This window comes from Talpa occidentalis, unplaced genomic scaffold (assembly GCF_014898055.3).
Source record: "Talpa occidentalis isolate TD23 unplaced genomic scaffold, MPIMG_talOcc4v2.1 talOcc4.12, whole genome shotgun sequence".
Classification (NCBI taxonomy): domain Eukaryota; kingdom Metazoa; phylum Chordata; class Mammalia; order Eulipotyphla; family Talpidae; genus Talpa; species Talpa occidentalis.
The window spans coordinates 5,879,618-5,904,518 of NW_023601212.1; the positions used below are offsets into that span (position 1 = coordinate 5,879,618).

At 53.5% G+C, this 24,901-nt stretch overlaps 1 protein-coding gene and 1 long non-coding RNA gene across 2 annotated transcripts; one reads left to right on the top strand and one right to left on the bottom strand.

Moving 5' to 3' along the window:
• Positions 1-8,518: 8,518 nt before the first annotated feature.
• LOC129145451 (uncharacterized) lies at positions 8,519-11,628 on the bottom strand. The gene is made up of 3 exons (XR_008550995.1): positions 11,594-11,628; positions 9,204-9,349; positions 8,519-8,647 (listed from the first exon to the last, which is right to left on the bottom strand). It is a non-coding gene; the product is annotated as an uncharacterized LOC129145451 (long non-coding RNA).
• A 223-nt stretch (positions 11,629-11,851) lies between these two features.
• Positions 11,852-20,732, top strand: BSG (basigin (Ok blood group)). Its single transcript, XM_037504887.2, has 8 exons — positions 11,852-11,940; positions 17,678-17,834; positions 18,393-18,475; positions 18,590-18,726; positions 18,806-19,085; positions 19,600-19,624; positions 19,872-19,940; positions 20,035-20,732. The coding sequence occupies exons 1-7, from the start codon at positions 11,874-11,876 to the stop codon at positions 19,933-19,935; spliced, it is 813 nt and encodes a 270-aa protein (XP_037360784.1). The 5' UTR covers positions 11,852-11,873; the 3' UTR covers positions 19,936-19,940; positions 20,035-20,732.
• The last annotated feature ends 4,169 nt before the right edge of the window (positions 20,733-24,901 follow it).

Below are 24,901 nucleotides of genomic sequence, written 5' to 3' on the forward strand. Positions count from 1 at the left end.
TTTTTTAATTCTTTCAACTGCTTTCTTGAGATGTAATTCACATATTGCACAGTTTACCCATTTAAAGTGTACAATTCAGCGAATTTGTGAATATTCAGAGTTGTACAACTACCACCATCATATCTAATGCCAGAATGTTCTATCACCCCAAAAAACCCTTTCCCTCCAGCCCCTGGCACCACTCTCTGCCTGTGGCACATGGACGTTTCTCATCAGTGGACTCACACCGTGTGGCCTCGGGTGTCTGGCTTCTCTCCCTGAGTGTCGTGTGTTCAGGGCCCTCCCTGTGGTCACGAGTGTCAGAGCTGCCCCCCTTTTCCCGGCCAGTGATGCTCCCGTGCATGGCTAGACTATTTCCACCTTTGGGCTGTTGTGACGTGTGTGTGTACAAGTTTTGTCCAGACGTGTGTCTTCATTGCTCTTGGAGCAGAATTGCTGGGCTGAGCAATAATTCCGTTCAAGCCTGACCATTTCCACAGCAGCCGCACCACCTCACGTTCCAGCCTGCAGGTGTGAGGGTCCAGCTTCCGTGACTACAGAGTAGGGGCTATGCTGGTGCCCAGAGGAGGTTCAGGGGGGGCCAGAGGAAGGGATGGAGTGCAGGTGTCACTTGCTGGTGACTGGAGCTCAGGACAGGGAGTGGCACCTGTCCACCTAAGCATCTCAGGGAGCAGAAAGGACATGTTAGGGACCCAAGGCCTCAGAACATAGTGGGAGGTGCTTGTGGGGGAGTGGGGGCACCCAACCCTAACGTGGCTCCTCCCTAGAAGGCAACACATTTGAGCCCACACCACCGGGAGTCAAGAGGCAGCCCCCACTCCCACACATACTTGGTTCCCCTGCAGAAAGTAGGAGCCCATCTGTGGGGGCTTCTTCGTGCAACCCACAGTAAATGACAGCAGCCGCAGCGCCTGACTAGTCGTGAGTGACACTGCTCTGGCCAACCTTCCACCCCAGGAGTTCCTTGGGGTCCGTCATAGGCTGCTGTCCTCACCAGATAGGATTTCTGAAGATTTAAAGCTGTGGTAGGCACATGTAAGTGATAATGACCTTACGCAATTGCATGTGACATTAGGCTATGGGAATATCTGAGGAAAATTTACTTGCTACAATAAAGCACCTTCCAATTGATGGAGCTGGGCTTCTGTCATACCCAGGAATGCATCTCCCAGCTGGGTCTGTGGGTGTAGAGCTGGCCTGCGGAAGGTGGCAGAACAACACAGGAAGGAACCTCGATGTCATTGCAAAGGCACCAAATAAACATGTCCTGGAGTTTCCCTACCTCTTCTGACCAGTAATAAAGACCCCGGAACAAATTAGTTAAAGTAACAAAGGAACCTTTTGGTTCATGTATATGAAAAGTCTAGAAGGTTAGGCTTCAGGCATAGCTTGATTCAGGTGCTCACATGAGCTATTCAGGAGGCTGCTGGCTTATCATCTACTACATTATCAGGAAGACTTTCTCAGAAAGTGGCACGATCAGTTTCTTTAAGTCCTGCAGAAAGAGCTAGTTTGCTAGTTTACACAAAGCTTTGACAGCACTATTTACAATAGCTTGGACTTGAAAAAAAAAAAACAAAAAAAAACAAAGCTTTGATGGTTGGTTCTGATAGGCCCAGCCTAGGTCACATGCAGCTTCTGGTAAGCCACTAAGGTTGAGTCATAACCATGCATTGGATGAGGCTGGAAACCCCTGAAGGAGCCTCAGGCTGGGGGTGGGATTGTATTTAGGGACACACAGCTCCCTGCCTATGGCTAGGACTGGGCTGAAGTCTGGGATGGAGTGAACCCAGGGGTGGGGGTTTGAGCAGGGGCAAGAGAAGGACCCCAGAGAGAGAGGGGAGAGGAAGCAGTGATGGCAAGTGCCCCTCAGCTTTGACTACAAGGTGTTGTCAGATCCATGCACGTTGGGTACAGAACTCCTTTGCTCAGTAGCATCCTCGCTCTCGGTTCTTTAACACTCAGTTTTGATTGCCTCAATTTATTTAAGCAGACTTATGGGACCCAGGGACTTCACCTGAGCCGGCATGGAGTATTGAGCAGACCTGGAGCTGTGGTCTCAGCAAGGGCCCCTGGAGCCCATCCAGCTGTTCAGAAATCCAGATTGGTGAGTACTCCTAGGTCTCGGACCTCCGGGCTTGGTCGATAGTCCTTAAGGTTTTTAAATAATTGTATTTGTCCTGGACAGGACAGGAAGCCTCTGCAAGGGCAGGTGGTGAGTCCCAGTCTCCAGTTGGGAAATCCAGTCTCTGGCAAGGGCTAACGGCTGGAGTGGGCATTCCTTTTAATTGGCTAAGACAAGAAGGTTTACTCAAAATTCACAATCAATGTATGAGAGCAGATTCAGCTCTCTTCAAAGAAAAAGGACAGATGCTCCCTCCCTGATGCCTTTGGCGTCTTTGTGTGACCAGAAACCTGGCATAGGGGCTGAGACTACATCTCGTGGCAGGTGACAGTTCCACCAGGAAAGCTTTTCCACGTACCTGTGCTCATCCAGGGCTGAGATACAGGTTGAGCCTCTTTATCCTAAACCCCTATGATGGCCATTAACAGTTGTTGGGTAAACCGAGGCACACAGAAGGCTGCACCAGCCCTCAGGTCACGCTGAGGTAAGCAAGGTCAGAAGCAGCCCACTTGGGTCCTTAACAAAAGGAAAGTCACTTTCCTTTGAGTAAAACTAAGTTCAGCCATGGGAATTGAGACTTTAAAACAAGAAAAGGGCTTCCCTGGTGGCCTAGGGGTTAAGTCTCAGCGCTACCACCGATTTGGCCTGAGTTCGATCCCCGGCCAGGGAGCTGACCCACATGGCGCAGCAGGCCTCTCCTGTCTCACCCCTGCTCCCCTTAGCAGTGGATTTCAATCTGCCTGTTCTGCTCCCCGCTTTCTCTCTGGTGAATCCTCTCACCCCACACACCTCTGGCCTGTACCCCAGTTCTTGTTTGCATAAATAAATAAATCTTTAAAAAAAAGAGTTAAACAAATGAATAACTCATTCAAATTTGAAGACCTCCACGTGGTTATATGAGTTAAAACTTGCTGCCTAAAGAGAAGATAACTCTGGGCTTTCTTGAGACTGTGATCTTTCTCAGAGACTGTCTAAACTGGAAAGATTTCTGAAGCTGCTTCTTTTTTTTTAATGATAAACTGATTCATTTCTTATGTCCATTGGACTAAAACTGAATTACAGACTATTCTAAAGGAATTTTCTAATGCCTTTGAAGATCCCTTAGAATCTGCCCTCCCAAAAATTATCCTCCAAAAATAGAATGGCCTTAGGCATTATTCCTGCTTCACAGTTGAGACACTGATGCCATTATCCAAACAGAATGAATTTGATCATGTATCATCCTTGTTAAATCAAATGAGGACGGAAATAAATGCCTGAATGATTCAACCCCTAACCTAGAGGAATTCATAAATCAGTAGTCTGAATCATGAGGCTCTTTTTTTCCCTAAGGATTTATTTATGCATGGATGCAAGAACTGGGGTGCAGGCCAGAGGTACAGGGGGGTGAGAGGATTCACCAGAGACAGAGTAGGGAGCAGAATAGGCGGATTGACTGAAATACCCTCTGAAGGGAGCAGTGGGGAGAGAGGAGAGGTCTGCTGCTCCATGTGGGTATCTCCCTGGCCGTAGATTGAACTCCTGCTGCAGTGGCTACCAATAACTTCACAGTGCTGAGACTTTACCCCTGCACCACCAGGGAGGCCCTGAATCATGAGGCTCTTAATAGAAAACTTGCACTGGTTTGGGGGACATGTCTTAGCTATTGCCTGTGCTTGTCTGGTTTTTGGTATCTGCATCCAGCACTGCCAGTTCATTGCCAAACCAGCCGTCCCTGTCTATAGTAAACCGCTATAGTAAACTATAGTAAACCTCTCGCTGACCCCTCAGTACATATCACAGACAAAGTAGGTCGGGAGAGACAGAATGTGGGGAAGATGAGCGGAGGAACATTTGACCTAAATTACTCAGAAAATCTGAATTTTTCTTCCCCTCCCCAAAAGTGTGTTCTCAGAAGTGCTTAGGATGGAACCTTGAGAAAAGTAAATTGTGATATGTATGTCATTTTGACTATCTGGGCTGCATACATGACTGAATAGAACAAGTCCCCCCGAAAACATTAGGATCAGGAGAACAACTCATCCTGCAGCTGCCCAAGATAAAGCCTCATAAATGAGTTTCTCTGTGGCCAGGAGGGAAAACAAATGGCTTCCTCAACGGGCTGCCTCTCCTGTGGGCCACCTGCCGAGCCCAGATGCTCAGCTTGAGTTGAAAGCTTGAGTTAGGAAGCTTAAAGAAGAGTTAAAAAATGGAAGGCCCTGGCATACTGTTTTTGCAAGGGTGGGAAAAGACAATCTGTGGACTAAGGTTCACGCCCTATGACAAAACCTGATCAGGACGCTCGGAGTGAAATCCCTAGGAATGAGGAAATACTAGAAACACACGCCTGAAACCCCTAAGAAAGGCGCACTTTGTGCCTTGAAGTTGCAAATCTAACCACTCTCTGGACTGTACAACTCTGGGAGACAGCAGCATATTGCCCACGGGAAGAGAAGAAAGAGAAAAAACAAGACAGCCTTTTCGAAATACAGACCATTAGAGCATCTCCCTTCATTTTTTATTTATCCCTTTGTCCTTTCCTATGCGCCCCACCCCCGCAACCTCAGAGTGCTCATGGTGTTTATTTATTTTTAAAGAATTATTCCTTTATTGTACGATTTTTATTTTTTATGTAGAAGAACTGGGATGTAGTCTAGAGGTGCAGGGGTGAGAGGATTCACCAGGGATAGAGTGGGGAGCAGAACAGGCGAATCCACTGAAATCCACTGCTGAGGGGAGCAGCGGGGAGGCAGGAGAGGTCTGCTGCACCATGTGGGTAGCTCCCTGGCCGGCAATTGAACTCAGGCCGCTGCTATAACAGTGCTGAGACTCAACCTCTAGGCCACAAGGGAGGCCCAGGCTTAGGTCTTTTATTTTGAGGGCGTCCACGTTTGCATTTCCATTGTCTCAGCTGTTATTTCAATTAATTACTGCCTTAGGACTGTGCTGAGGTTAGTAGAGACCCATCAAATGACTTGAACTCTGACCCCTTCTGTGGCTCCTCCTCTTCTCATGCCAAGTGACGTAGCTGTCTGTTGCTACGATATTTATTATTCTGTTGCTTTATAATAATCCATTTAGAATTTCTTTCATGTACAGTTTGGTGTTGATAAATTCTTTTCGCTTTTGCTTTTCAGTAAAGCTCCTTACTCATCCTTCTATCTTAGCGTTAATCTCGCAGGATTAGGCATTCTAGTTGGAGCGTTTGTTTTCTCTAAGTCCTTTAAATACCTGCTGCCAGTGCCTTCACGCTGGTGATGTTTTCCCTGAAGTCAGTGACACTGACTGGCGTTCGTTATTGGTCACCCCTTTTTCTCTTGACGTGTTTAATATTTTGTCCTTGACATGCTTTATTTATTTGTTTTATATATTTTTTACATCATTTTTCATTTTTGTACAATGTCTGCATTTTCATCTTGGTTATAGTCCCCATACAATTCCCACCCCCCTTATTTTGACCCTAATCCCTCCACCCCCCCACCCCGCGCCCCATAGTGTGTCTCTGGCTTATAGTTGCTTGTTGATTTTGATTTTAACTTTATTATAATTAGTCTTTTTCCTGGTCCATATTTAGGTTTTCTAGATTCCTGCTATGAGTGAGACCATCCGGCATTTTTCTCTTTCTTTCTGGCTTATTTCGCTGAGCATGATCCCTTCCAGCGCCATCCATGTTGCTGCAAATTGCATGTGTTTATCTTTTTTGAATGCTGAGTAATATTCCATGGTGTATATGTACCACATCTTCTTGATCCAGTCATCTATTTTTGGGCATTTGGGTTGTTTCCAAAGCTTAGCTATTGTAAATAGTGCTGCTATCAGCATAGGGGTGCAGTTGCCCTTTTGAATTAATGATTCTGTGTCCTTTGGGTAAATACCTAGGAGTGGAATTGCTGGGTCATATGGAAGCTCCATCTTTAGTGTCATGCTTTATTATCAGGTGTCTGGGGTGTGTCTTCTGGTATTATTTTGTTTGGAACTCTCTGGGGCTTTCAGATTGCAATGTTTGGTTCGTTCCCCAGATTGAGATGCTTTTCAGCAATTATTTCTTTCAATAAATTTTCTGTGCCTTTGTCTTTCTCTTCTCCTTCTGGGACTTCATGATATAGATGTTGTTTCTCTTTAAGTCGTCCCAAAGGGCTCTCACACTATTTTCATTATTTATTCCTTTTTCCCCTCTACATTGTTCTCCAACTCAGTTTTTGAGCCCATTCATTCTCTCCACATCTTCTGTTTGTCTGCTGAGAGGCCCTCAGTTGTATTTGTTAAATCAGCTATAGTGTTTCTTAGCTCTCGTTTCTAATTATATTTTCTTTATCTTTACTCTTTTGTTGTTTTCTATCTTCCATTGAGGTTTTCTAGTTTCATAAGTGGTGACTCCAGGAGCTGCTGTAACGAACCAACCAGGAGGCTCAGAGCTATAGGAATGTCATCCCCACGGAGGATCAGAAGCCAAGGTCAAGTTGTCCAGGGCCATGCTCCCTCTTGAGGCTCCAGACAGTTCATCCTGCCTCCTTCAGCTTCTCAGGGCTCCTAGCCTACCCAGTCTCCAGCCCTGTGTCCATATGGCCTCTCCTGTGTACCTGTGTCTCCTTTTCTGTCTTTTGTAAGGCTACCTGTCATTGAATTCAGAGTCACTTGGAGGCCAGGATGAATTTATCTCAAGACCTTAACTTGATTAAATCTCAAAGTTACTTTTCCCAAATAAGTTCCCATTCACAGGTTCTGAGGCCACCATTCAACCCACTGCACCACCCCTCCTGCTATCTGGGTCCACTCCCTACCTCCCAGGTCCTGCACCCCTCAGGAACCGAGATGTTTCTACACGTGCCCCAAGATAGCCCTTTCCTTGCTCAAATCCTTCCTTGCTCCCTCACATCCTGAGAATAAAATCTACTCTTTCCTCTCTGTCATGACCTGGAGATATATTGGATTTCAAAGCTTCATCCTCAGAAAATGCACATAAAGAATTAAACTGGAACATTTAGAGATGGATGGTTGTGACAAGGAATGAAAACATCCATTATCCTATGTCATTTTCTTTCCGCTTGTCTGTGAGTCTGAAAAATTGTATTTAAAAAAAAAGCATAAATCAAAGCACAGAAACTGTGATGGGACGGTGAGGTGTCGAGACAGGATGGCCAGGAGAGGTCTCTGCAGGAAAAGCTTCAGGATGTAGGGAAACAGCCAGACAGCGCCCTGGGCAGGGACAGCTGCCTGCAGCATGGTCCAGGCAAAGACTGGAGCCAGGAAAGTGCGCCAGTGAGGTTGGGCCTCAGGTGTGGAGGAGATGAGGGTGCTGAGGTCCAAGGTACCAACTGGACCTGAGGTCTGCTGGGAGGGGTTGTCTTTTACTGCAAAAGAATGAAAGTGAAAAGCAGCCACTCCTCTGTGTTGCTGGCTCCAGCACCAGGGGTGTGGCCGCCGTGCAGAGCAAAACTGGAGACAGGCGCAGGAAGGGTGCCGCTTTCCTTGGCTGGTGGTGTGAGGAAGACACCCACATTTGAAATCTTGACCCCTCTCAAAGGGGCCTGCTAGGCCTCGGGGACAGGGTGGAAGAGCAAGTGAGATCCTGAACAAGTCTCCCTGTTCTTGGTCACAGGCTCACACCTGCCAGGTGCGCAGGGCCGGGCTATCCCTGTTATCATGCCCAGGCAGCATATAGCAGTCAGGAATATGGAGTGGATACAGGACAGAGAGTGACCCAGATGAGGGCGATACAAAGAGGGTGAGCCTGGCCAGATGGAACACAGGACACCCAGCTAAATGTGAATTCCAGAATTACAGCAGAGATGTTTCAGTACAAATTTATCCCAGCTACTACATGAGAGAGTTAACACTAAAAACATGACTGATTTTTTTTCAAATCTGAAATTAAACTTTAACTTGGAGTACTGTATTTTCATTTGCTGAACCTGGCTGATAAGGGGTCCTGAGTGGCATCTCCTGGGAAGTGGAAGGGGACAGCAAGGGACCCTCCTGGCACAGGGTGAGAAGAGCAGAGATGGCACCAAAAAACAGGGCCTTGGAGGAGTCACAGCACCTGTATTTTGTTTTTAAAAGATTTCTGTTTTTTTAAATTTATTTATGCATACAAGAGCTGGGGTGTAGGCCAGAGGTGCAGGGGGTGAGAGGATTCACCAGAGACAGAGTCAGGAGCAGAACAGGTGGATCTACTGAAATCCACTGCTGAGGGGAGCAGAGGGGAGACAGGAGAGGTCTGCTGTGCCATGTGGGTAGCTCCCTGGCCGAGGATCGGACTCATGCTGCGTTGGCTGTGGATAGCTTCATAGTGCAGAGACTTAACCCCGCACCACCAGGGAGGCACCAGCAGCTGTGTTTTGTACAAAGACAAAGGTTTCCTGATTCAGTTCAGTGGGGCAGGAATTCCGCCCGGGACAGAGGAGCTTTGAAGGCAGCTGCCATCTTCCTTCCTCATTCCACAGGCACATAGTTCTCACCCTTTCCTTGTGGTCTTGTGCAGCTTATGACCTCAGGTTCCAGTGTTCATTAGGAAATCAGTCCAATCGCATCTTGCAATAGTAGCTGAAAGAAAAGGATAACATTTAAGTTTTTGTCTTTTAAACAAATATCTCATGTCTTTGACAGGTTCACAAGATCATGGGATTTTGGTCTGTGGGTCATTGCCTTCTGAGACTTTCTTCACTCTGGAGAAATGCACCCAGACTTTTGTGTCTGTAGGTTTTCTCGAGAAGTGTGCGGGTCAGCATATTTCATAGTGACCAGGTCATTTCTTTGGCAGTGGGGCCTGGGCATGCATCCTTCAGGTCTTGAAGAGGACCTGGTCACCACGTGGGAAGGTATGCAATGATTCATCTGGAGCATAGAGGCCCTAAAGAGAGCAAAATTATGAGTTACAGCTAGTATTTCCTGGGTGTGTTTTACATGCTGTTTGATCCTGTGCTCTTGTTCTGTGGCGTGGTGTTCAACTCAAGTTTGGAATGGTCTTCAAAAACAATTTCAAGGGAACCCCTTTTTGTTGTTGGGTTTTTTTTTGTTTGTTTGTTTTAGGATATAAGTAGCACAAAAGCTTTATTTTTTTAATAATTTGGATAGTATTTGATTTAGGGGCCACTCTTACCTGAAGGAGGGTGATGGACAAGACCTGATCCCAGTGCAGATGGCATTCTTGGCATAGTTTCACCAATGGTTTTCTTTAGGATGTGATTCATTTTCCGTTTGTCCTGAAAATTGTGGCCTCCAGGCAGCATGTAGCTTCCAATAAATCTGTAAGGCATTACTTACTTTCTGAGTGACTTTTGAAACAAATTCAAGTTAAAGACCTTAAGTGAAGTGTTAGAACAGATGGATTTATTGGACATTTATAGAGCTTTCCATCCCTAAAGAAGTGAATATACTTCCTTCTCCAGTGCACATGGAGATTCTCAAGAATAGTTCATATACTAGGACATAAAACATGTCTCAGGAAATATACAAAAATAGAAATTATATCAAGCATCTTCACAGACCACAATGCTATAAAGTTAGAAATCAAACACAAAAAGAATCCTGGGATAAACCAAGACAGTGGAGACTAAACAAAATGCTTCTGAACAACTCCTTGGTCAAAGAAGAGATCAAAAAAATATCCAGAGGCCTCCCTGGTGGTGCAAGGGGTTAAGCCTCCACAGCCTCCACAGCACGAGTTCGATCCCCGGCCAGGGAGCAACCCACATGGTGCAGCAGACCTCTCCTGTCTCCCCGCTGCTCCTCTCAGCAGTGTATTTCAGTCAGTCTGCCTGTTCTGTTCCCCACTCTGTCTCTGGTGAATCCTCTCATTACCCCCCCCATCTCTGGCCTGTACCCCAGCTCTTGTATGCATAAATAAATAAATCTTTTAAAAGAAATATCCAGAGACTAATGAAAACGGAAAGACAAGCTACTAGATCCTATGGGAGGCTCTGAAAACAATTCTACATGAAAAGTTTATAGGAATACAGGCCCACATTAAAAAAAGAAAATAAGAAAAATATGAAACAATCAAACTCTGCAGCTGAAGAAACTAGAAAATGAAAAACAAAAGCATCCAAAAACCAATAGAAGGAAATAAATAGTAAAATTTTGAACAAAAATAAATGGAATAGAAAACAGAATGACAGTCCAAAGGATCAGTGAAATCACGAGTTAGTTCTTTGTAAAAAAATAAACAAAATTGACAAACCATTAACTAGGCTTATGAAGCAAAGAAGAGAAGAAAACCAAATCAATAGAATCAGAAATGAAGTGGTGAAATCATCACAACAGATATTGCAGAGATACATACCACCATAAGACCCTATTACAAAAGTCTCTATGCAAACAAACTGGACAACCCAGAAGAAATAGACAAATTTTTAGACCCATACAACATCCCAAGACTGAATCAAGATGAAATAGACAGCTTAACCAGTCCAAAAACTACAAAAAATCATAGATGAATACAGTAAAGTGGCAGGATACAAAGCCGATATACAAAAATCAGTTGCACTTCTATAGGAAAACAATGTGTCAGAAGAAAGGAAAATAAGGAATACGATCCCATTTGCTATCACACCAAAAAGAATGAAATACCTGGGAGTTAATGTAACATAGGAGGTAAAGGGCCTCTGGCCTACACCCCAGCTCTTGTATGCATAAATAAATCTTTTTAAACAATTATGGAATATATATATACTCAATGGAATATTACACAGCTGTGAAACATGAAATAGTGGCAGAAGTGGGCAGGCTCACTAAGGCCACAGGCTCAGGGGACCCTCAGCTGGAGTTGCCCTCAGTGAAGAACAAGGAGCAGTGGGTCTCCGGTGCCACTGCTGTTGGAGCTGCCATGCCGGCCTGGGGGGTGACATGGTGCAGCCCAGGACTATGCTGAGGTATTTCTGAGCTGGCGGGCAGTGCCATGGGCTGGCCCTCATACCCAGCCACCAAGGCCGTCAAACCCAGTCACAGTGGAGAGGCCGGTGACAGTCTGGTAGAGAGTGACTGAAACATGTGGACTTGTGGTGCAAGAAAAATATAACACCCAGAATTAAAATAATTGAAGTTTTTAATTTTGATGAAGTCTTTTATCTATTTTTCTTTTGTTGCTTGTGATTTTGGTTTCATGTAAAAGAAATCATTGTCTGATCCACGGTCAGTAATGTCACATGATCCTGATTGTGATTGAAGTTAATCATTTTAAAAAATATTTGCTGTAAAACATGGGGACACTGAGGGAGGTATCCCAATCTGAATACAGGACAACCAGCTGAATTTGCAGTTCGGGTAAAAAGCAAATGATTTCCTGGCATAACAACAGCCGAATAGTGCACGGACTAGCTATACCAAGAACTTACTTGTTTTCTGTATGAAATTAAAATTTAACTAGCACCCAGGAATTTTTATTTGCTAAATCGGGCAGACCCGCCGGGGAACACATTCTCCCTGTGTAGAGACGAACCCCATCGCCTCCCTTAATGCCTTTTTTCTCTTTTGTATTGTGGCAAAACTCACATTTCATTTCATAGCCGCGGAGGGGGCAGTGTCAGCACTTTCTGACAGCCGGCAGGCGACGCCCCGCCCACTTCTTGCCCGTCTCTTAGCAACGCCGAGCCGCCCCACCCCGGCGGTCACGTGGTGCCGCCGCGTTTCCTCCGCGCGGTCCCGCCGGGCGTGCGCATGTGCAGGGGCGTCCGCGCGAGCGTCGCTTCCGCGCGCCCCCGCAACGTCGCCGTGCGCGCTCCCCGCCGGGCCTGGCTCCAGTGCCGCGGCAGCGGGCGGCGAGGTCGGAGACATGGCGGCCGCGGCGGTGTTCCTGGCGGGGCTGGCGCTGCTGGGCGCGCGGGGCGGCTCCGGGGCGGGTAAGGAGCGGGGCGCGGCGGCGGGTGTCGAGTGTGGGGGGCTGAGGGGGCCCCGGAACGCGGGGGAGGGAGACGAGGTGGTGTGTGCGGGGACCTTGGGCGCCCGGGGAGGACGAGCGGGTGGGGGCGAAGGGGCGACTTGGAGGAGACGGGGTGGGGGCGAGGTGGTGTGTGGGGTGAGGGGCGCCGGGGGCCCGCGGCAGGGACGGTGTCTGGGGTGAGAGGGCACCCGGAATGCTGGGCCGGCGGCGCCTGAGGCCGCGGACGACCCGCGCGGCCCCCGCGCGGCCCCCGCGGTGGTGCGTGCGAGCGCAGCGCGACCCTGGGGGGCCGGGGCGGTGGGGGCGGTCGGCGGGTTCTGGCCAGGGCGGTACTGGACATGAAGCCCTGAGTTTTGGGAACCTGGGTCGGCTGGTCTGATGGTTGAAGGAAGCCCCCTCCCCCCCCTCCAGGGGAAGGGAGGCTGGTCTCGTGTCTGTCGGTCCCTTTTGGCCTTTGGTCCCTTTTGGTCCCAGGGGCCTGAGCTGATTTTCCAGACGGCGCTACTCTAGGACACCCTTTGGATTTGGTGGCAGGGTTTTTCCTCCCCTCCCTGCCCTCCCCCGCCTTGTAGGGCAAGGGGTGCAGTGAGAGATCCCAGACTCACGGACTCCCCACCATCCTGCCTGACGTCCCTGCCCTGGGCGCTCATTGTGAAAGTGGGGCACTGCCCCAAGTGCACGTGAGTGACCTCAGGACCTGAAGGGGATTGATTGCCATTCTTCCTTGGATTTGGGTCTGCAGTCTGGTTATGCACCTCCCTTTTGGTGTTCCCCAAACACTTAAGGCCGTGTAGGAGCTCAGCATATTCCCTCAGTTTTGCTGTCGCGGACATCAGGGCATAGAATGAAATGGTATATTCTACCCGCCTCATTTTACCGAGGTGGAAACTGAGGCCTGGGGCAGGGGGGTGATCCGAGGCCCTCTTACCAGTTCAGAGCAGGAACTGGGGGGAGTATGAGAAAGGTGGGTTGTACAATTCAAATAGCCTCCCATGTTCAGAGCTCTTTATGGAAGTGGACTGCAGCTTGGGGTTTATTTTTTTTTTATTATTTTTTTTTTTAATAGAGGCATGTTTTATTTATTTATTTATTTGTTTGTTTTTGGTTTATACATGCACTGGGTACAGTCAGAAGCGCGGGAGGGTGAGAGGACTCACCAGAGCCAGAGCGGGGAGCAGAGCAGGCAGAAGGACCGAAGTACACTGCTGAGGGGAGCAGCGGGCGGCAGGAGAGGTCTGCGCGCCATGTGGGACCCTCCTCCGGTGGCCGGGGAGCAGCCGGGGATCGAACCGGCGCCGCAGAGGCCGCGGGCAGCTTCGCAACCCAGCGCTCAACCGCTGCGCCACCGGGGAGGCCCGCAGCTTGGAGTTTAGAGAGTTCTCTCAATACAGCGGTTTAGAGAATACTCATGGATTAAGGTGTGTTATTCTAAGAGAAAGCAGCATAGCTGTGTTTGTTGTTTGGGTTTTGGGTCTTTTTTGCCTGCTAAAGGGACATTTCTGGGTTAAAGATTTATAGTGATCAGCATATGGGGGACAAAGTGCAGAGCAGAAGAGCTGGGGTCTCTTCTGGGAAGGCGAGAGTGCATTTCTAAGCAGGAAGCAGATGGTTGTCCTGTAGGGCCCCTGTTACTCCTAACCCACTTGAAGACCTTAGTCAGTCTGTCCTCTCCTCATTATAATCAAAACAGCCTGAGCTGTTGACTGCCGCCCGCCTGCCCGCACAGGTCTCTGCAAAGGCTCAGATAGGAGCCCACGGGCAAGGTGAATGCAGATGATATGCTGCTGCTCGCCCCCAACCCTGCCCCCTCCACCCCGTTTCATCACAGCTCTAGTTGGAAGCCTGGCCTGGGAGGCTGTGCTTGCACACTGACTCCTCCAGCAGGCTTTGCTCACTCGGCCTGCCTGCCCTGTAGTGTGTGTGCGCCGATCTCCTTTTCCACTTTTTACAGCTCCACCTTCCACTGGTGGACCTTGGAGGGATGTCAAAGTCTGGGTCACTCTCCTTTCTCTGCTTGGGAGGAGAGGATTAGTGACTGTTAGACTCTCCTGGCTGTGTCAACTCCCAGAACTTGCTTCAGGGGACTCTGTCAGAGTGGGTTTCCCTGGCAAGGCCTCATGCCCTGGGGGACCTGGAGAGGGCGTGCACTGTCGGACACAGGTTGGCCAGCTGGGGCAAGTGGACTGATGAGTTGGGCTCTTTGTGCCTCAGGTGGCAGGAGCCAGAGCCACCTCCTGGTGAGATGGAGGGAGCGTGGAAAGGTAGTACCCACAGCAGCTGGTGTCCTGGTGAGCTCTCCTCTCTGAACCCCAGAGGGCAGGGTGCCTACGGACTCATCCTGAGAGCTCCTGCCTGGCCCTGTGCCCTAGCTGCTGAGTGGGCATGGGAGGAGGGTGGCTGTTTTTAGATAAAGGTGACTTTACATGGTTAGGGTTTCCACTTTCTGAGGTGTCGCAGCTGAGCACTGTGCTCCCAGTGTGCTTCAACTTGAATCTCCTGGGCACTGATTTGGTCAGGGGTTGCCAGAGGGCAGTGCTTTTCAACCTTTTCTATCATTGTCCCCTAAGGAGACTTCTGGGACATTTTTCTTAATCGCCCTATCCCTGAGACGTTTGTAGTTCACACTCAATACATCCTTGATAGCATCAGGTCTTTGCTGTAACACTAGAGAGGGCCACAACCATTGTAGGATCTAAGACACACATCCCCGCCACTGGGAGAATGTCGCACGTGCCGCATCGTGGTGTCAGGTCACATAAGGGTCCCTGGTGTCTGGAAGCCTGGGAATAGACTGACCGGTGGCCCGGGTGGCCCAGCTTGTCCCCAACTGCATTGGGCCCTCATTCGGGTCACTGGCCTCTTCATGAGGGCAGACTGCCTGCTTTGGTCCCTCTGAGACTGAGCCATCAGTGTCTCCCCACTTCTGTGTTCTTCAGCAACCTGGCACCACTGCACCCAACTCTGCATGTAGCTACTGGTTATAGCATGTTGGACATTATTGACTCTTGGGAAATAATGGCTTATGAAGGCAGTCCTCCCTAAAAATGACTCTGCCACAAAAGGTTTCAGCCCAGCACCTGAGCTTTTAGCCTCACCCCTGCCTGGCCTTGTCCTGTGATTGCCTCCAGGCCACAAGCCCAGGGGTCCTGTGCCACAGACTGCCTGGCCGCAGAGCAGACGGCCTAAAGGATCCCAGGCCTGGGCTCTGCAGCCTAGTCTTCAGCTTCTGAGCCATGTGCACGTAAGCTGTGTGTGCACCTTGTGTCTGCGTGTGTGTGTGTGTGTGTGTAATGCCACACGTGAGCACACACCTGGAGGCTAGCTAGTGTCAGAGCAGCACAGAGGACTGCCTTGTGCTTTCTGTCTGGCATGCTGTTTGCCTGGAGTTTCTCAGACATTGTATCCTCAAAGCCAGAGCCAGCAGGTGGCCAGGGGTGAGACTGGTCAAGAGTCCTGTCTCCGCACAGAGAAGGCAGCAGGGGGAGCCTGGCCTGTGCTGTCGGTGGTGGACAGGTAGTGGGCAGGGGCCCAGCCACTGACTCTGAGACTATGTGCCAGTCACTCTGGAGAAGGCCTTGCTGTTACTTTTCCGATGAAGATGACCTGCTGCCCTTTGGGTTTTGAAGATTAATTATCGTATCGACTCGTTGCCTCCCCTGGTGGCCCGTGGGAGCCTGGGGGCCCTGCTCACTGTGCGCGCTGAACTGTGCATCTTACGGGCTTGGTGGTACTTCCTGTGTCCTTGGGGGTTCTTCTGCGCTGGTCACTTCGCCGCCCATGGAACCCATTTACACTGGGGCTGAGCTGCAGGTGGGACCGCCACCTCGGTCATTCCACCCACTTTCCCGTGTTTGACTACGTGTTGTCAGTTTGCTGTCAAAGTCACTGTATCACCCGGTGAGGAGGCAGGGGTCTGGGCAGCGTGGGCATCAGAAATTTGCTTCCTGGGCCTCCCTGGTGGTGCAGGCGGTTGAGCACAGTGCTGTGAAGCTGTCCGCAGCCTCTGCAGTGCCAGTTCGATCCCCGCTGGCTGCGGAGCAACCCACAGGGTGCGGCCGAGCTCTCCTGTCTCGCCCGCTGCTCCCCTCAGCAGCGTATTTTGGTCAGCCTGCCTGTTCTGCTCCCCGCTCTGTCTCTGGTGCGTCCTCTCACCCTCCCGTGCATCTGCCCTGTACCCTGGTTCTTGTATAAATAAATAAATCTTTAAAAGAAAAAAAAAGAAATTTGCTTCCTAGCTGCCAGCCTTTCTGTGCTCCCCTTCTGGTGTGGTAACTTCTTTACTTGGCTGAAATTATTCAAACACAGCCCTTGTTCTGCTTTCCACCTCATTTTATATTGTAGGCTTTTCATTGAAATCTAAAAGGAAAGAACCTCATGTCAACATTTCTGGACTTGTTTTCTTTGCCTAAATCCTGTGGCCTGGCCTAGAAGGGATTCTTCTGGGGCAGGGACTTAGTAACCCAGCAGACCAGCAATCTCTGGCCAAGAACTGGCCTGCTTAGACCACCACACTCCCCAGGGTGCTGGGGGCATCCCTGCGGGCAGCTCCGGGGAGCCCCAGGACCCAGGTGGTGTGGTGGAAGTGTTCCACAATACTGTTCCCAGCCTTGGAACAGGACTCATGTGCACAAGGGTGCACAGGGGTGAGTCAGCCCCTGGTGTGGCTGGCCAGGGGCTCTTGAATTTTGTCTGCCATGTGTCAGCTCCCCAAATGCCCAGGGGGCCTGGGGTTTATTACCTTGGTCCCTGGAGAGAAGCCCTCTAGCTCAGCCCTTCTCTCCACTCTCGCCAGCCTTGAGTAAGCTGCTCACCTGGTTCTCAGTGATTTTCCCGTTTCAGTTACCAAAGGGAATGTTATACACTAGTGGAGAGGCTTGTTCTAGTTGGAAACTGCAAAGAAGCCGATTGGGCCTCCCCTGGTGGCGCAGCGGTTGAGCATTGGGCTGCGAAGCTGCCCGCAGCCTCTGCAGCGCTGGTTCGACCCCCGCCCCCGCCAAGGGTCCCACATGGCACGCAGACCTCTCCTGTTGCGCCCGCTGCTTCCCTCAGCAGTGTATTTCATCCGTCTGCCTGCTCTGCTCCCCGCTCTGGCTCTGGTGAATTCTCTCGCCCTCCCCTGCTTCTGACTGTACCCAGTGCTTGTATAAATAAATAAATAAAATCTTTAAAAAAAAAAAAAAGGCCGACTGTGCCAGCTCAGTGGCAGTCGCCCTCTGTGTGCCATCTGTACGGTGGCTGGGAGTCCCAGCCCACCCTTGCCTACCCTGCCTGGAGGCGGCGCTAGCAGAGGAGAGACTGCATGGCCTCAGTGAGGGCATGGCTTCAGCAGCGGTCGGCTCGGTTCTTAAAGGAACTTCGGGTCTGCCGGGCCTGGTCTATCTATGTGTCTGGACCCTTGTGCCGGCACTTGCGATGCAGCCCGCTGAGAGCTTCCCTGATCAAGCCTGCATTGAGCACTAGTTGTGCAGTGTTGGCTCGTGAGGCCCAGGCCCCCCTCACTGCCAGGTCTCCTTCCAAAGAGTGGCTGCCATGCTGGCCCTGACATGGGACTCGGGTCTTCTCCAGGAGACCCCGGACTAGGGTGTGGAGGCCCTGGCCCCACCGGGTTTGCTGTGGAGACAGTGGGCAGGTGGCTTGGGGTCTCGGGTTGGCTCCCCTTCCATGGCCCCTTGCCTAATGGCGTGTTTGGCCTTCAGAGAGCAGGATCTGGACGTCTATAGATGATGCTGGTGCCAAAATACGCCTCACCTGCGGCATGAATGACAGCGCTGTGGACATCACCGGCCACCGCTGGATGAAGGGGGGCAAGGTGCTGAGAGAGGACGGGCTGCCAGACCTGAGGACGAACTATGAGTGAGTGCCGGGGAGGGGGGGTCCCACTCCTTGCACCACCACCCAGGGCCCCCTGAGACTTTGCGCTGGTCCTGGCAGGAGTCTCAATTGGCTGGATGGCTCCTAGGCCCCCAGCTTGCTCTGAGGTGCTGTGGTCTTTGGTCAGTAAGAAGAAAGGTAGGTCGTCATGACTTACTGCGGACAGCGCACCTCTGCCCAGCCCCTCGGCCGTGAGAAACCGGGGGGAGTGTTGGGGCGGCTGCCAGGTGTCAGGGCGGCTTCCAAGATCTTTTCATCCTCCCTGCGGGGCATCTGGGGAGAGCCCGGCCTGGAGTCGCTGTGCCCTGGCTCATAAAAGTTCCGGGTACTTGGCCCCGCTCTGAAGCCTTGTCTTAACTGAGGCCGAGCTGCTGGGAGCACAGTGTCCCATTGTTCAGGCTTTGAGGGTAGCAGGACACAGAGGTTCATTAATGTGGGTGCCAATTCAGTGAGGTGGGGCCGGAGAGCAGGGAGTCTGTGCCCTTCGCCCTGACAACCTGCTGACCACCACCCAGCCTTGCTCTGGCCTTGTGCTTGCAGGGTGGATGCGGCCGAGCGCTCGGGCGAGTACTCCTGCATCTTCCTCCCAGAGCATGCGGGCAGGGCCAGCATCCAGGTGCGAGGTGAGTGCGCAGGGCCCCGGGGTTCATGGGGGGTGTGTGTGGGGGCGGTGTGGTGGAGATGCCCACCGCAGAGGGAGGGGCTCTGGGGCTCAGGCTTGCTCCATTTCCCCTCAGGACCCCCCATAGTCAAGGCTAAGAAGTCATCCGAGAATGCCGACGAGGGGGATAAGGTGGTGCTGGTCTGCTCGTCGGACGCCCAACCCCCGATCCTCACCTGGACGTGGCACAAGATGAACGAGTCGGGAGACCAGGTGAAGCCATGCCAGCCGCGGCAGTGGGCAGGGTGGAGCGTGCCTCAGCCCACTCCCCCTAAACGCCCCTCCTCCCCAGGTCATCACCAACACCTCGCGGAGCGACAAGTACATTGTGGTCTCCTCTGACAAGGAGACGAAGCTGCAAATCCTGAACCTGGACGTGGACGAGGACGCCGGCAAGTACTCCTGCAGCGCCAGCAACGGGGAGGGCGAGGGCAAGGCCGTCGTCACCCTGCGCGTGCGCAGACACCTGGCTGCCCTCTGGCCCTTCCTGGGCATTGTGGCCGAGGTGCTCGTGCTGGTCACCATCATCTTCATCTATGAGAAGCGGCGGAAGCCTGATGAGGTCCTGGACGGTGAGCCAACCCCATGTGCCCTCTGCCTTCTGTTTGAGGGGGTCCCCAAGGACCCGCGCCACCCACTGGCCGGGAGTGGGGAATAGGGAGAGCTATGGGGGGGTAGGGTCTGAGTCCTGACTGGGCATCCGCTGCCTTCCACAATGGGGGCGCATCCCCACAAGCCTCACCTCCCTTCTCTCCTTCCTCATTTGGCTGCAAGCAGGTATCCTGCAGGGTAAGTGGCCCCTTTTATGCCAGGCTGTCTGCCTGCCCTTGACTTTGTGCATGACCAACTTGCTTAGCCTGAGCTGCCGGGGCTGGGGTGCCTGCCTGCTGCAGGTGGGAGCAAGGAGGCACACGTAGGATTGCCAGATGCCCCGAGGGCTGTGACCCATAACTCATCCTAGAGGTGGGGCTGCCCCACATTACAGTTGGGAACGGCAGGAGAGAGGCTGCCTGGTGAGGGGCGGCCTCCAGGGGCCGCAGGCAGTGACCGCTTCTCCTCTCTTACATGTGACTGCGTGGCTGACAGACGACGACCCGGGTTCTGCACCACTGTGAGTCTCAGCCTGGCCGGCGGCCTGGGCGGGTGGGAGGCCCTGGGAGGGCTTGGCAGCTTCTGGGCTCTGGCGAGAGTGCATGAGTCTAATGCCGCCGTGAGCCTCAGTGCACGCGGGTGTCCTCCTTCACGGTGGTGGTGGGCACGAAGCTCAGCCTGGGCAGGCGGGGAGGGAGGAAGCTGTTGTTTTCCCCTGCTCCCCAAATGAGTCCCCTGAGTCTTCCCCCCACCCCCCGTGTCCCCAGGAAGAGCACTGGGCCCCATGTGAACGACAAAGACCAGAATGTTCGCCAGAGGAATGCCACCTGAGCAAGGTTAAGTGTTGGTGAACGAGCGGGGAGGGGGAGGGGATGGGGGGTCCTACTGTGGGTGGGGCTGGGGTCTGAGAGCGCCCCTCCTCCCCTGCAGGTGTGGCAGGAGGAGTCTGCGCCCCAGGAGCCCAGTGTTTCCCCATCTGCACAGTTCCCAGCCCTCTCCTCATAAAGGATATCCACCCAGAGAAAGCAAACCGTGTTGTGGATTCAAATCACATGTTTTCTGTCCTCTCTCAAAAGCCAAACTAGGGTTTTCTACATCCAGGAAATCTGTTCCTTAGGGGCTGTGTTTTTAAACATTTCATGAGCGCTCTAGGGGAGGGTTCCCTGGGCTTCCAGTCTCCACACACACTGCGCCTGCCCAGCCCCAGTTTTCCCAACTGCCCCTGTCACCTCAGTCTCCCCACCTCACTGCCCCTGGCATTCAGCCTCCAAGTCCATTTGTTCCTGTCCATCGGTGTGTCTGACAGCGGGCAGACTGGCCTTTGCCCGGCCGCCCCCGCCCTTTGCCAGTCACAGGCCAAGCATGTCCTGCCTTTCTGGAGCCAGTGCTCTTGAGTAACATCAGGTCTGTGTTGCAACTTGAGGCACACTACAGAGGGCCACCCGCAGGGCGCCCCCCTCGTCGCCCCTGCTGACCACACACCTGGAGGTCCGGGCAACTGCAGAAACCCCCTTCCCAGTGAGGCCTGCTGCCTGGCTGCTCCTCCTCTACAGCACCCGTCCCCCGTGCCCCCAATAAAGAATGACCCACCTCTTTCTCCATTCCTGTCTCCACTCCTGTCTCTGCTTGGCCTGGGTCTTAAGTACCCAGAGAGCTTTAGTTTTTAGGGTACAGTTGGTGGGCGAGTGCTCCTTTGGCTGTGATGTCTAGGTTAGGGGGTGTGAGTGCCAGGATCTGCTGAGGCCTGGAGTGGGGTGGGCTGAACAGCCAAGCTGGGAGCTCTGTTCCCAGCAAAAAGGGTAAAGAGAGGGGGTGATAAAACACCTCAGTGGTGGGGGCTGAGATGCCCCGGAGGACTGGGCCCCTCCGGCAGGGCTGATCCCTGGTGGATCGCCGCTGCTGGTTTCCTTTGGAGCCTGTTTGCAGCATTTTCAGAGGGGGTCTGAGCAGCCTTTTTGCAGCCCTACCCCTGCCCCAGCAAGGCACTGGCCACCCACCCACCGCTGCTGGGTTTTTCTGAGAACCAATCAGGTTCGCAAGACAACAGTTGGGCCCAGCCCTTCCCCCTGGCTGCCACCAGAGGGTGCCGTGAACACACCATGGATGGCAGGGAGGCAGGTCTGTGGCGCCCCTTTACGAAGGGGCAGAAGTGTCTCCCGGGGCCACATCTACTGGAACATCAACCTCCCTGAGCCCTGGGACTGTAGGTCCAGCAGGAAAGGGATCCAGGGCGGTGATGAGCCTGCTGCCTCACTGGGGAGAGTGTCGGGGTGTCCCTGGCACAGGGCTTGTCCCCCTCCTGGCCACAGGGTCCCGCTGCTGACAGGGTACATGTGGGCATTTGGTGTGTGTGTGCCCATCCTGCTTCCTGATGCATCCCCAGGTTCTGGAGGGAACAGTGAGGCTCAGGGCATCAGCCGACTGCCTCCCTCTGTCCAGACAGCAGGCGGCTCAGGCAGCTCCCGGGGGTCGCCGGGTTTCCTGGAGTAGATGGAGACAGTGATGTGTGAACAGGTGAGATACCCGTGCTCTCCCCGGAGTGCACCACACATACCTGCACATACGGTCTCAACATGCAGGAATGTAAACCTGATGGGCAGAAACAGCCCCCAGGGGGCAGCTTTGTTGGCATTCCTCTAGCACAGCGCCATCGTCCCGGCACAGGTGCAGCTTGTGCCACTCCAGGGTGTCCTTGGGCTCAGCCTGTGGGAGACTGGCATTTCCCCGGGGGAGGGGGAAGTCCTAGCCATCGAGTCCCAAGGCTAAATGGGGCCTCTGGTGAACGCTCGGAGGGTCCGCGTCTCCAGTCCCACCTCGCAAGGGGAGAGGCTGTGGCTCCAAGGAAGAGACGAGGAGACCTTCCTGGGTGTTTGGGGAAAATCCTACCTGTTCTCAGGGCATCCCTTCCCTGGCACACCACCCCCTGCCCTGATGCCCCACGAGGACATGGACTGCGGTGGAGACCTCAGGGTGCAGCCTCATCCCCTCACCTCAGGTGTCATGACTATTACTACAAGTACCCCCACTTCTCAGTGGGGGATTCCCAATGTCCCAGAGAACTTGGGATCCCCAGAGCGTGGAGCTCTGAGGAAATGGGCCAGAGATGCAGCGTCAGACTCTGACCTCCCTGCTCGCACCAGGGTGTCCAGGCCACGGGAGCAAGCGCTCTGCTGGGAAAGGAACCCCGGGAATCTTGGGTCAGCGAAGCTGAGGCCGAGGCCTGGGGGTGGGCGTGGGGTGGGCCCTGCTCTGGTCACTCCCACTCACATTTACCCTGGGGCTCTACCCCGAGGGAGTTTGTACTTGCTGCTCAGACCTGGGCCGTGACACCCCTGTTCCCTAGGCCAGTGGTAACGGGCGGGGGGCGGGGGGGGAAGGCCAGCCTCGCCATGTGAATGTTCAGACACTCCTTGAGATTGGTCCGCACCTGCCAGGGCCCTGCCTGCTTTTGTCTTCCCGATATGAAATTATTTTTCACTCCGGAGAGTTCCCAAAGGTGTGGGCATCAGGGCCCCACTTGGCCCTGCCAGCAGCGGGAAACGCGGACTGCAAGAGCTTGAGGACCCAGGCTCACGTGGGCTCCGGGGGGTGTCGGGCGGAGAGGCGAGGCTGGGCAGAGGACCTGAAGGAGTTTGGCTTGTTGAAGGCTCGCTTTCGAGGAGGTCTGTGCGCGCAGAGCTCAGGGGCGGTGGTGAGGAGTCGGGGGGCTGCCTGGACGGTGGGAGGGGCTGTGGTTTCCTGCCAAAGGCAGTGGGACTCGAGCAGTCCTGGGCAGTAGTGTGACGAGTGTGCACCTGTCTTTGCCGTCCAGTCCCCCCGCCACGTCTGGGTGCCTGCACACTTAAACAGCCTTTGCACCCCTTCTTCCCCACAGGTGCGGCGCTGCGGGGCCTTTGCTCAGACAGCCCCGCCACGTGGCCCAGCACCTTCCCCACCTCCATTCTGGCTCTTCCATAGCCCTTGCCACCTCCCAGTGGGTCATGTAACATCTATCGAATGCCACCAGTGTAGGGGGGACCCCGTAGGTTCCTCTGTGTCTCCGGCCTCTGCTCCTGTGCTCGGGTTTGCTGGGCTGCTGAGTGGGGATGCAGGGGAGGCCTGTGATCTGGCTCAGGGTGAGCCCTTGTAGTTGGCGGAGGAGTCATCAGGAACTGGGGACGACTCCTGAGACTCAGCAAGGTTTCACAGTCCTCTGTGACGCAAAGGTCAGGCAGGCTCTTGGGGGTCGAGTTGCTTTTCTGGTCTCCTGCTACTAGGCATGGTGGGTTCTCAGGCTGGGCTGCAGGTCTGCCTCCTCCCACTCTCCACTATGAGCCCCAGGGCTCTGGCTGCCTGCCCAGACTGACATCTTCCCAGGGTGAGCATAAAAGATCCCCCTTCAGCCGGAACACACATCTGCCCAGGGCGGACTAAAGCCTGGCACTGCCAACTCAGCTGCCTGCCCAGCCTCTCCCTTACTGCCTGCCCGCCTGCCCATCTGGCCGCTGGGCTGGCCAAGGGCACAGCAAAGGTGGCCCCCTAGGAGGCTGAAGCTGCCTTGGGCTGACCCAGGCCATAGGTGATGAGGAAGGGGTGCAGGGTACCCCAGCCTGGGGGCAGCCTGGCAAGGGTGGGAGATGGCCCAGCTCAGCTCTCCTATTATCCAACAGGCCCTCGATCCCTACTGTGTGTAGGAATAAGCCCCATCTCTGCCCTCTGGGCCCTAACACCCCGCGGGTGAATGGTGCCCTGTATGTCAGGCAGAAGGTGCTGTGAAGGCTGTGGACCCAGGCCCTGGCTTCCAGACCGGTGTGCAACACACAGTCCTGCCCCCCTCTGTCTCTCTGTTCCCCATCTCTCCCAACACCTACCCCAGCCTGCCCTTTGGCTGAGCTGGGGTGGGGGTGGGGGGGAGGAACAGTACCGGAGGCTAGGGAGAGAGTCCTGAACCCATGCCCCCTGTCACCTAGTACCAAAAAAAACCCTCCCACCTTCCGCAAACCCCAGAAGCAGAACCTCAGGTGTATTCCCAGAGCTGGACACTGGAGGCCAGGACCACCTCGGTCCTGAGCTCAAGGGGCAGAAGAGATGGGGCAGCTGTTGGGGCTCCCAAGTGAGCATCGGGTGGGAAGGGATGGTGTCCCCCTGTAGCCCTGGGGCACCTCCCCGTTTTAAAGCCCACAGCCTTACAGTAGCTCCCAGGCCCTCGCTGGGCTCAAGGGCGGAGGCTGCCAGCAACCTTGGAAGTCTCTCCTGATCGGCCTCCTCTTGCCCAATTCTGCCTCAGTTTCCTCATATGCAAATGGTGAGCAGGACCCGCCTGCCTCTCTCCAAACATCACAAAGACTAGGACATTGTCCAGGGTCCTCGAGTGGCAAGGTTCCTATCGCCTTTTAAAACACCCCTTTTTCTTGTAAATTCTCAAACCTATGCAAAGGAGAGGCTGGCACCGGCGCAGCTCCGCTGTTCATACCAGCCGGGCTGTGCCCTCCGGGCGGCGGCGAAGCTGGGCGCCTCCCAAAGGTCAGGAGGCCCCTCTCCAAGGACGCGCGCGGAAGCCCCTGTCCTGCGGCTGGGCTCGGTGACCTTGGGCGTGCCCTTCCGCTGCTTGTGCCTCGGTTTCCCCTGCTGGGACTAGGTCTGAGCCGGTCTTCTCCGGCTCGGACCTCGTGACCTTGGGCCGCGGCCTCAGTTTCCCGAGCGTGGGGCCGGGGCGGGGCGCGTCGCGAGGGGGTGCGGACAGAGGCGGGGCTCCCACTCCCGCCCCTCCCCCGCGGCCGACGCTCCGCCCCCCGCCTCCCCCCGCCTCCCCCCACCT